Genomic DNA, 12114 nt, shown 5'->3' with positions numbered 1-12114 from the left:
TCAATTTTCTTTATTTGTAGTTTGTAGTTTGTGTTTGTATTTTACAACTTCAATTGGAGTCTCTCTCCTAATTGTAGTTTATAGTTTATATTACTTTTTCTACCATAGTTTTCTATTTTCATCTAATTGACGTGTGATTGGCAACTGATTTCTATCTAAATTTAATAAGATAATATCTTATGGAAGTAAGGGAATGGATGGCGAAGAAACTTAACCATAGTTTTATTTTTTTTCCATCTAATTAGCATGTGATTGCTAACTTATTTCTATCTTATTTTAATGGGATGATATGTTACTATTTTGAGTTATATCTTAATTTATTATATATATATATATATGGAAATTGTTAAAAATGGCAAATTTGACAAAATATTTATAAAATACAACAAAAATTTCAGATTTTATTAATGATACACATTGGTAGAAACTAATATGTTTCTATTAGTCATATTGATAGACAATAATAGAAGTCTATCGGTGTCTATATATCATTAATAGAATCCAAAATTTTGCTATATGTTGTAAACATTTTATTTTATTCAACCATATTTAAAAATGTCCTATATATATATATGTGTGTGTGTACACATTTTGTAGGTATGGTTAAGCTTCCAATTGTCGTTTTCCATGGTGATCAATGAGATGATCAACAATGTTACGTAGGTGACAAATTTGTTGATGTTTTGGTTGAGGAAGCGATGCTTTTTGAGTCTTTTGTTAACTTGATGGTGAAGAAACTTCAACTTGATTCATCAATTGAACTTTCAGTTTTATTGAATTTGGATAATATGGGGTTTCAACACCTTATTAGGATTTTTTAAGATAAAAATGTATCTTGGTTTTTTATTATAGTTAAGGATGAAGTTATGAAATATATTTTAGTTGTTCACATTCTGAACACACTTTAGAGGTTGAAATTGTCTTTCCTTCTTATATACTTGAAGCTGATTTTGAAGGTAATTATAGGTTTTTAGGGATTTTCATATTGACAATATGTCTTCTACATTGTCTTGGAAGAAGAATAACATGTTTGGTAGTAAGAAAATTATGTTGGAATCGTTTTAAGTTCATAGTTGTAAAAGACAATTTTGACTTTAAAATTTTAAGCTCAAATTTTAAAATGTACTCAAAATGGTTGTTGCGGATATGTTAGAGCATCACATTTATATAAAAGAATATGGATGATTAAGAAGTATATTAATGAGTATAATTGCTCTATGATAGTTTGTGCTTCTCATAATTAGTATGCATCTTCTCAATTTATTAGTAATTGTATGGTTGGAAGTTTTAGATATAGCTATGATCATTAAACACTAGAGATTTTACACATCATATGTGAATGAATTGTGAGGTAAATGTTAGTAATTATAAGTTGAGAGGGTAGAGGAATACATTATATGAAGTTGTTGAAAGAAGATGTCAGTGATTCTTATTACTGGATTCTCAAATTCTTTTTGAAGTTAAAAGAAATGAATTTAGGTTTGTTTACTAATCTACTTATTTATTAGTATATCAATGAACAGCTCGTACATGCTTGCATAGTAAGTTCCTTATTTTATCTCCTGTTTTTTACGGGGCCATTTAGTGAATATAAATTAGATTCAAATAGTCATTTTAGATTTTGTTTCCTGGCAATGGGGCCATCAATTGAAGGTTCAAAATACTGTCACTATAAGAAATCGGGGGGGTTTTCGACGCACTAAACGACGTCGGAAGAAGGAACGTCGAGATAGATATCTATTCCGACGTCGTTTTGTGTATGTCGGGACTCATGAGAAACATTATTTTAATATTACGTTATTCTGATGTTTCACGAAGGATATCGGGAAACAAGAAGACATTTTTTATGTCTAGGTTTACGGCGTCGAGAATAGTTCACAATTAAAATAAATATTTAACTTATCCCGACTTTTCATGCAAGTCGTTGGGAATGGTGACGCTTGTTCCCGACAATTCTCGTCCAACGTCAGAAATTGGTAACATATATTCTGACGACTTGCATGGATATTGGAGAACACTTGAATATTTATTATGTCAGAGTAAGGGTTCCCGACGACCCATGCATAGCGTCGAGAAATATGTTACCCATTTTCGTCGCCATTAGTGACGCGTTAGGAATAGTTCGAAACATTTTTGACGCGTCATTAATGGCGTCGGGTATACGGTGGAACTCCTGACATCTTCATGGTGCATCGAGAGTTCTCCTATATATTTCGTTTCATCTTTGTGGTGCGTCGACCGTCGCCTTCTTTGCGACCAAGCTTCCCCTCGCCATCGCACCATCGTTCTTTCTTTTTTGGTAAGTTTAAACCAATTTCTTATTAGTTTTGAAGTTAGTTTAAGTTAGAAATTAGTTTAGGTTAGTTAGTTTATAGTTTTGTTTTTTGAAGTTAGTTTAAGATTGAATATTGAATTATTTTTATGATATTGAATTAGTTTTGGAATGTGGGTTGAAAATTTGAGGGGGTTACTTGAGAAATTGGGTTGGAGAATTTAAATTTTGGTTTCAAATTTTGAAAATTTGAGGGTGAAAAGTTAATTGAATGGAATGGGTTAAGAATTAGAGGGTGTTGAATTGGAATTTTTGAATGTGTGTATGGTGGAGGAGGTTCAATTGGAATTTTGAAAGGAGGATTGATAAATTGAACTTTTCAAGGAGGTGAGATAGGTTTAATTGAATATTTGAAGGGGATGGATTGAAAATTGGGGGAAGGGTTATTACTCCTTTAAAAATTATAAATTATGTAATTTGTGTTAGGATTCGTTTTGACTATCATGTAGTTATGGCAGTATTTAGTTAAATTATAGTACTTTATTTCTTAGTAGTTTTGAATAACTTTGCTGTTGATTTGGGATGATAATTATGGTAGCTTTTTTTTTAATTTGATTGTATTTCTAAGGGTTTGAAGATGTGGTAGTAGGGTAGCTTGTAAAGTAGCATTGTTGAAAGGGGTGAGTAAGATGCGAAGATTGAAGTTGTTTGTGGTTAATTAGGTTGTGGTGGCTATCCTGCAGTTATAGTAGGACGACTGGTGCGAACAGTGCCACGACCTCATGTTCGTAGTCCAGAACAGAACTCCAATTACGGGCTGCGCTTGATGAAGCTATATTACAGATTGAAGAACAGACAAGAAATCACGATGCGTTAACTTCAGAAGTTAAACGAATGTGAAAGCTCATAGAAGACATGAGTTGGACACAACAAGGACCACCACATGATCTCTAGTTTTATAGTACGTATATATGTTTTCATTATTCTTAAGTTCTTGAAATGACAGTATCTAGTGATAATATGCATTATATACTAAACTTAGCCACTTTTGTATCTTTGTAGGATCCACAGTGTAGAATGGGGAGACATATAACTTTATTTGCATTTTTTTAACGAGGAATATTTTTTATTTCTATTATGAACTTTATTAAATATTTTTGTATTTCTTTGTATTATGAACATTTAATTTTTTTCTTGAATTTCTGTTTGTATCTCATAATTTATTAATTTACTAATTTATTTTAAATTTTTTTAATTGAATTGAAAACGAATGCAAATATTTTAGGGAGATTAATCTTACAGGAAAATATTTCAAAAAAAATAAAAAATTACATATTTAAAATATTTCCTGACACAGTATTTACATCAGAAATATGGTGCAAACGTCACGTCAGGAATGGTTATTGTCGACGCATGGATAACGTCGAATATACAAACGCCGGGAATAGTTATTTTGACGCATAGCTAACGTCGAAACTATGGACGTTGGGGATGTCTTGTCGTCAACCGTCGTCAGTAACAATAACGTCGGGAGAAGTGTATTATCGACGCCTTGTTGGTGACGCGTCGTGAATCTCTCTCCTGACGCGTTTCTTTTTACGGTCTTCTCGACGTCGCATTTTGCATTGAAAATTCAGTTCCCGACATTATTAACACTTACATCGACGTATTTATGCGTCGAGAGTCGTCCCAGTTCTTGTAGTGTGTAGACTAAATATTTCTGTTGATGAGACATTTTTAAAGTGTAAATTAATTTGTTGAAACCCTATTGATTGCCTCAACGATGAACAATAACGATAAACTTTTTCCTCTTGATTCTAGTACAATATATTTAGAAAATGATGCATCTTTGGACGTGGCTTTTTTAGAAGCTAACGGTTTGTTTCGTTCAAAGATTTTGACTAAATATTGTGTTTAGTTTCTTGGATTTGCAAATTTTGACTAAATTAATTTCGTTCAAAGGTTTGTTTAGTCAAGTGGGATTTTTTAGAGATTGGATCAATTACTAATTCATGATCTGGCATGTACAAAATGAAAACTTCATTCACGATTCTACGAGAATTGTTTCAGAATGTATCCTAATTTTTGTTCAATTCTTCTTCTGATGATCAATTCAACCTCCTTTGATTATATTTCATCTCTTCAACAAGTTTAAGTCAATCCTCCGAACCAATCTCAAATAAATTCTTTTTCTCGCCTCAAATTCTTCTCGTCCTCCGGACTAGTCTAACTATTTTAGTGAAATCTTTGACTTAGTGGATAAAAGAGGTCTGACTATTATATTAATGGAATACACGAGTCCTTCAGATGCCTTAAATTCTTTGAGCCTCTGTGCGCTCTTCATTTTTCAACATATTTCTCGTGGCGGGAAGAGAACAAGAGGAGGTTTTGATAGTCAGACTACAAGAATTTGAGGCATCCGGATGATAGGCTTTCCACTTTCATTCTACTAAAAGAATTTGACAAAGGACTCTTGAATTCCATTAAAATAGTGAGACCTATATGGAGAACTCATGAATTTCACTAATAGATTTGACGGAGGACTTATGAATTCCACTAATAAATTTCCCATAAAAAGTTAATATGGTAGATTTCAGAATCCTTTGAATGGTCCAGAGGACTCATGAATTCCATTGGACAAATTTGAGAGGAAAGGGGAAAAGAATTTAAGAAGAAAGCCCATCATTTAATCCTTAAGTTTATACTTGAAAACGGGGTTTCCCATTCCGTGGGTGCTAGTACTGGTCCATTTACCTAGAGGAGGTTTTCTTTTAGGTTACCACTTGCACTCCCATAAATAAGAGATGCTGAAAATCAATCTTTCTACCTTTCTCTGTATTAGAGCATAGAGGAATCACACTTGACTTTATAGACAACCGGCGCATCAACGTACTTCATGGATACTTGAAGCCAATTCAGATAATTCATTTTCTCTTGAAATCTACCGTTTGAAAGAATTGAATTTTGATGGGTCTCGCAGTTCTCTGATAACTCCATACTTCCTTCCTAAGGCTCCGCTCCCTACTCTTTCTTCTTAGTTATGGCAGCCTCTTCTCTTGTACTTCATTATTATTGAGTGACTCAAGGAAAATACTCAAACTCAAGGGAAATACTCGACTTCTCCCTTCTCTTGATCATGCGAAGTGGGAGTCTTCCGAAACATGAGAGTCAAGCCTGCTTCTAACCTCAAGCTAAACGAAAAGTCCTTATATCCCGACTGATTTATGGAATGTTGCAATAGGCTTTTCTGGAGATACTTTCTTTTCTTGGACTGACTTGTTCCACTTTCTCAAAATGCATGTGTTACGCAATTCTAGATGAAAATGAATAAAAAAAAAGAAAAAAGGAGCAAGAGAAGACAAGACTCCTCTATCAATAATCAGACCTCTTTTCCCATATTCTTCATTTTATGTGATTTTCCCTAGACTGCGAACTTCCATAGATACTTATTCCGACCCGAATCCAATCGAAATTGAGTGAGATAGGATAGTGATTATCTAAATGTCAAAAATAGCTAGGGTGTAACAAGTGGCATTTGCAAATTTCAAATTTTGAGAGAATAAAGGACTAAGCATACAACAAAAGTGGTACAAGTTGAAAATTTATCTACATGGAGAAGAAGAAACCTATGGGATGGGGGAGCTGGAGAAGAAAGACAAGAAAATGAAATAAAGAAACACAAATGGATATAAAATTATTAAAATAATTGCTATTTTACTGTCACTTCATTTTTTCGTTAGTTAACTAACTGTCATTTTTAACATAGGAACCATTTAAAACTATTTTCCTAACCTTAGGAACCAAATAAACAATAATACCAAACATCAAGGACCAAAAATACATTTTACCCAACAATTTATTATTTACAAATAAGTAGACATATCTATTATCGAGGATACATAATATTAATGGCATTTTGATGCACATTTTCATAGATTTGAAATGCCGAATAACCCATTACGTGAATGTGAAAATATCCATGAAAACATTCACATCCATGACAATAGTCACATGTTAAAAGATGAGTTGTATAACTTAACCTGATTTTTGACAACGTGTGAATAGCTTAACAAATAAGAGCATACTTTCTGTTCAAATTCTATCTTTACCTTAAAAATTGATTTCTATAGGCTTAGGTCACATAACTATTAAAAGAATTAAAGAAAGAATGAGGTAAATACGAAGCTTGAAGGCTTCAAAAAGAGTGGGGAATGACAAAGTATCTCAAGATAATCGGCTCACATTCAGAGGCTTAGCCTTACTTATGTGACCCATACTATTGACAAGATCTTTGCGAATGCAAACTGGGAACATATTAATTTTCTTAACAACTTTTAGCCGCCATAGAACGTATGGAAAGCTAAGTTGATCTCTGGAAGTAAATCGCACCACCTCATTAAACCACAGGCACATGAACAGATTCACCACCGGAGAGTGCTCCCTAACAATCACAGACGCCTCTGCAAGGGCTGCAATGATGAAGTAATTCAAATATATAAGCTTTCACACCTATTAAAATCAGTGGTTGATAATAATAATATATTGATCTAGGTCAGGTAATATGGAAATGATAGACTCGAAGGCCCTGAAAATAATACGAGCTGCCTGAAAATGATTGAAGTTAGTTGGATAGGAAAAATCACTGACTATAGTTGTTGGTTAATTTACCAATAGCAAAAATGAATTATTTGATACTATAGATGACTAGTTACAGAGAGACCGAATCTGTTTTTGTTTGTACTTTGTAGGTTAGTTTGGTCTTCTTTTTTTCCCCTTGAAACATAAAAAAATTATTTCCCAATTTAAGGATACATTCTTATGATAGATAACTAAGTTAAGACGTTTTCACCCTTTTCCAAAGAAAAATGCTTTCAGTCATCAAGTAAACTGTAGATTATTATTGTTATTAGAGCTACTTAATTATAAAGGGTGATCTAGCCAGAGTTTATAAATACCTTTATGGCCATTAAATCTCTTGTCATCTGGGAACTGATCATGACGGTATTGTTTTATCTGCACATCAACTTCTTCTGGGGTGGCTTTATGTTTCTTGACCACAGCTCCGGCCTCATCGTAGACACTACTACGAGCTCCATGTTGTGATATTGCAAGTTCAGAATTTGAACGCCAAAGAAGAGCTTCAAACACTCCTAGTGGATCTCTCCGGAACTGAGACTTTGAATCTACCCAAATGGAGTACTTCACATTAGGGAAGAGACGATGACCCAACATCTAACAACAGCAGCACATGGTATAATAATCCATATAGTTTATGAATGTAACAAATTGAAGACATGAATTCCAAATTACAATGCCCAGTAATAAGATAAAACTACATTACTGTGAAATAATCAACTGACGAGAGTGAGTTATTTGTGCGAACATGAAAATGAAAATAAATATGTTCAAAAGCGATCCAACTTCGCGTAGAAATCTTTTGAATGTCAAGAAAATATCCTATTTGCGTTAGGGCAAAATTTTCAACTTGTATAAAGCCAAATGCAAAACAACAACAATAAGTGTATGTGGCACAACGACTTCATAAGTTGGTATTAAATAACTCAAATCCACCGACTTAAATAATATTCACTATTAAAATTTGCACAATTATCAAAGAGCTTCATCTCTTTCCTTTTCTCTCTTTTGCACAATTATTGAGGAATTTCATCTTCTACCATCTCTCTTTTGCACATTTATCAAAAAACCTCACTGTGCACCTCAAACACTTACTTCTCCTAGGTCCAACTGAAGTTACTAAACAATTTGGCATCCCAAATACCGACTTTCTACCTCACACATATTAACTCCAAATTTGAACTCAGCTCAACACTCCAAATACTCTTTTAATGAAAAAAAAATGGTATGTGGGCTGTCATAAGTCCAGCAAAGGGAAAGGCAACAGACCCTAGAATAGAACATTTTTCATGTCAAACAAGAAAGGCTTCCAAGGGAAAAGAAACAGGTGAAATCTAATCAATTTCACTCTACAACTTATTACCTTCGGAATTTTGCCATTCAATCTTTGATCAGCGAAGGGAAGATCCCTCACAACTACAACACGCCATTTCCCAATAAATCCACCCTCACCAATAACACGTCCCGCTGATTCTTGAACACTTAAAGTGACTTCATCCCAAAACGCAACATAGCAAACCTGCATCAATTATAGACGCCCTTACTAAGTGCATTCTTGAAAAGATGATAAAAGAACAAACATAAAACTTCAAACAACAGGCAATTCAAAAATAGCACTGGCAATATATAACAACCTTGCGAAGTGAGGCCTCTGACATTCCAATAGGTTGATAAAGATCATCTCCACCACCAAATGCACATGTCGACACCACAAAGGTGCATGTTCGCATGAAAGTTTTGTCTTCATTAGAAATTTTAAAACCCCCATCATCGCTGTAAAAACCGCAATGTACCTCAACAGTTCTATTTACCTGTACCAACGAATTCCTAGAGCTTGTTGAGAGCCACCAAGACTAGCATTTAAGGAGGCAAACAGAAAAAGGATAAACTTGAAATACCCAACACTTCTGTTATAGAGAGGGGAGATTCCATAAATTTCATGGAAGCAAGGAAATTAAAATTAGTGAGAAGTTGACCATCACCTTATAACTGTTTTCTCTTTGCTCGAGAGTCTGGTATCCAGTAAATAGATTAAATCTTGTTGAATTCATACTTTGTCGTGAGAAGGAAGTTTTATCTACTGACAACGAATTGTCACTATCAGATATGTAGTTCACATCAATCTCGGGAACTGGCGAACCTTCTAGCACAGGAATATCCAATTGCTCAAGTTCTTTCGGAGGCAGAATTTTCAAGCAACCTAACACAACCCAAAAGAATTACATCAAGTTCAGTTCTACTCGTGCATCCGTAACATCTCGATAAGTTGAGCTTCTGTCCCTCTCTCTTCCATACATAAAAACATTTGAAGTGCCCAAGGAGAGATGAATTTCCAGCTAGAAGTTAAATAAAGAATTGAAAAAACAAATGCATTTCAGATTATCTCATCTTTTGAAATTCCAACCAGTCTAATGTAAAATCAGAACATATTCTCATTGCAAGAATGTGCAGAGAAGATGAAAAGACAAATAAAAATTTCAAGGTTGATAATAACTTACGTTCTCTTACTCCGTTAACCATCCTAGTAACTGGATCGAGTCTATTCAAATTTCCATCTGGTTTTTTGTCCAACCCCGACTCCTTGACAGTTTCAAGTTTCGAATCGTCTAACTTTGGCGTCGTTGTGGCAGCAAACTCCGATTTCGTCTCCAGCCTTGAATTCTGACCAATTTTTGTTGCCTCAAACAAAAGCAAGCCAACGGCAAGAAGGAAGAAAACAACAAGCCAATACTTCAACATCATTTTAAAAACTCGAGGAGCCAACTCGTTATTGACTCGATTACCTTGTTTTTTCCGCTTCCTCCGAACTCGAACGCGCATCCTTTCCATGTCGTCCAACTCATTGTCGGAAACTGGAATCGATACACTGTTGCTATTGTTGGACATGTAAGATATAAGTGATAGAGATGGCAGAGAGCAAAAATTTTGGTAACTGAGAGTGGATAGGGGATATGTTACAAGAATTATTGAGTTAATTGAGAAGATTCAGATTTAGGGCTTGGATCTGGGAGAAGCGGTGGGCAGATCTGAAGAGCAGAATCAAACAGTGGGCAAATAGATGACAACATTCACGGTTACCAACAGAAACAAACAGATTGGAGACACTAAGAGAGAGGGAGAAGCCATCTGAAAAGGCGGTTCCGAGCGGGAGACTGGCGATGTCGAAGATAATATGAACGGCGGGTACTGTTCGGTCGATGAGCCGATCGGAGTGTAGCGTATTCAAAATAAAACTAAAAGTTGAGAAAAACCAAAACTTTTCCTTACCCAAATCTCCATATTTCAACATAAATATTTTAGAGAAATGATGGAAAATAGAAATATCCACGAAATATTTAGGCAGTGTAATGAATTTCGTTGTTTTTAGTGGTTTTTCCTTTCACAGGGTGTGATTGGTTTTTTTTGTACAATAAGATTAATATGAGAAAATTGGTCTTTTTTTTTTTTTTTTTTTTTTTATAAATTTAAATAATGTTATTTAAATAAATATCGTAAAAACTAAAAAATAAGGTGACACGCTAAAGTAACGAACAAGTAGATGGAGTGGTGTTCTACTTGCATCTTAGTAGTGAACAAGTATATTGTTAATACATTCATAGATATTTGACCGACTAATACACATTTAGATAACAAAATAATATACCAATATATATTACATGTTTTTTTTGTCGGTTATTTTTTTTTATATCAAATTAAGTCATAGTGTGACATTTAACAGATCATGTGCTTGGTATGCGACAAGTCGTACCTTCTATGTGTTTTACGGACCTAGCAATGCACCAAATTGATTTAAGAGGTAAACACAACCAAGACTGGTGTAAGAATGCATGAAGATTATATCACAAATGCAACATACACGTCATGATTGTTATGTATGAAGAGAAGCAACACATAAGTCAGCTGTATCATATAACTACCTTTTCCTGATACAATTCAGTTACAAGAATATTTATCACAAATTCGATGGTGTTTAATATTATTACATGGTAGGAATTTTAATATAACATGTTTTTCAATTAAATGACATAAACATTATTTAATATTCTTATATTTAATTCCACGTAATAATTTTGTTGAAGACTTATACAATAGTCGGTGCAACACGATTTATCAGATCAAACCTTGGAAGTCGTAGAACATATTAGAAGCTTAAAGAGAAAAAAAAAAAGAAAAAGAAAAAGAATAAAATAGGAGGAGTTATGTATGTTGAGGTAAAAAGAAAAAGATTAGAAAGTAAGGAAGAAAAGAACAAAATTGGAGGAAAAAAACCAATTGGCATAGAGATCCATGGCGGTGGGTTTTTGTGAATGGCAAAGCTTATACTTAGATGAAGATGTACACTACTGCTGAGAAGATGGGAGAGTCCAGCATCTGTAGGCTCTCTATGTGGGCTACACTCATAAATTGATTTCGACTCCACTTTTCTTAAGAAAATAAATGATCGACCACAATCAAATAAAAACCAAATAATTATATAACAATTACATAAAAATATGTATCAAATAGTACTACAATAACAATCATCATCAAATTTTTGTAACTGACTTCTTTTTACCTTCTACTTTTCATTCTTAAAACTAATTTAAACTACTAATTATTTGGCAAAATAAACCGCAATTGGAAGACAACCATGCTAATTAATTGACAAAAAAGAGAAGATAATTATACGTAAAAGATTACATTAGATAATCAAATATCTCATAAGACTAACTAAAATTGAAAGGAAAAAGTAGGAGGTAATCATATAGACAATCAAATGACTATCTCATGACACTAACTAAAATTAGAAAAAAAATGAAAATAATCAAATGACAGCCAAAAAGTTATCAAATGATAGTACGAACATAATCAAATTAAATAACCATGTCAAAATAACTGAAATTGAAAAAAATAAAATAAAAGTAGAAGATGACAATTAGGAGGTAATCAAACTACTAGTTATGTGTAAAAGATTACATTAGATAATCAATTATCTCAGAAATCTAACTAAAATTGAAAAAAAAAAGTGGGAGGTAATCAAACGACAATCATAATGTAATCAAATGACTATCTCAGTATTTTTTCGTTGTGGTTAAGCTTCTCATAATCATCTTCCATAGTGGCAATGAGATGATCGACAATATTACGTAGATTAAACTATAGTTAGTAATCAGAAACTACCTAACAATTGACCAAAAAAAAAGGTAAAGTAATCCAATGTTAATCAT

At 33.4% G+C, this 12114-nt stretch overlaps 1 protein-coding gene across 4 annotated transcripts; it reads right to left on the bottom strand.

The window, feature by feature from the left end:
- Positions 1-6429: 6429 nt before the first annotated feature.
- On the bottom strand, positions 6430-10276 carry LOC103503985 (probable hexosyltransferase MUCI70). Of its 4 annotated transcripts, none has more exons than XM_008468408.3 (7): positions 9691-10223; positions 9406-9568; positions 8890-9107; positions 8542-8760; positions 8271-8426; positions 7228-7504; positions 6430-6741 (listed from the first exon to the last, which is right to left on the bottom strand). In XM_008468408.3, exons 1-7 carry the CDS (start codon positions 9748-9750, stop codon positions 6497-6499), a joined length of 1338 nt encoding a protein of 445 aa, XP_008466630.2. In that variant the 5' UTR covers positions 9751-10223; the 3' UTR covers positions 6430-6496. The 4 variants fall into 4 exon arrangements, with proteins under 4 accessions (XP_008466630.2, XP_050939181.1, XP_008466628.2 ...); XM_051083224.1 differs by having other exon boundaries at positions 8542-8718; positions 9691-10218; XM_008468406.3 differs by having other exon boundaries at positions 8542-8718; positions 9406-10276.
- Positions 10277-12114: the final 1838 nt, after the last annotated feature.

The sequence above is a fragment of the Cucumis melo genome, chromosome 4 (assembly GCF_025177605.1).
Source record: "Cucumis melo cultivar AY chromosome 4, USDA_Cmelo_AY_1.0, whole genome shotgun sequence".
In the NCBI taxonomy this organism is placed as follows: domain Eukaryota; kingdom Viridiplantae; phylum Streptophyta; class Magnoliopsida; order Cucurbitales; family Cucurbitaceae; genus Cucumis; species Cucumis melo.
The sequence above is the reverse complement of the archived record's forward strand: the minus strand, read 5'-3'. Positions and strand labels throughout refer to the sequence as shown.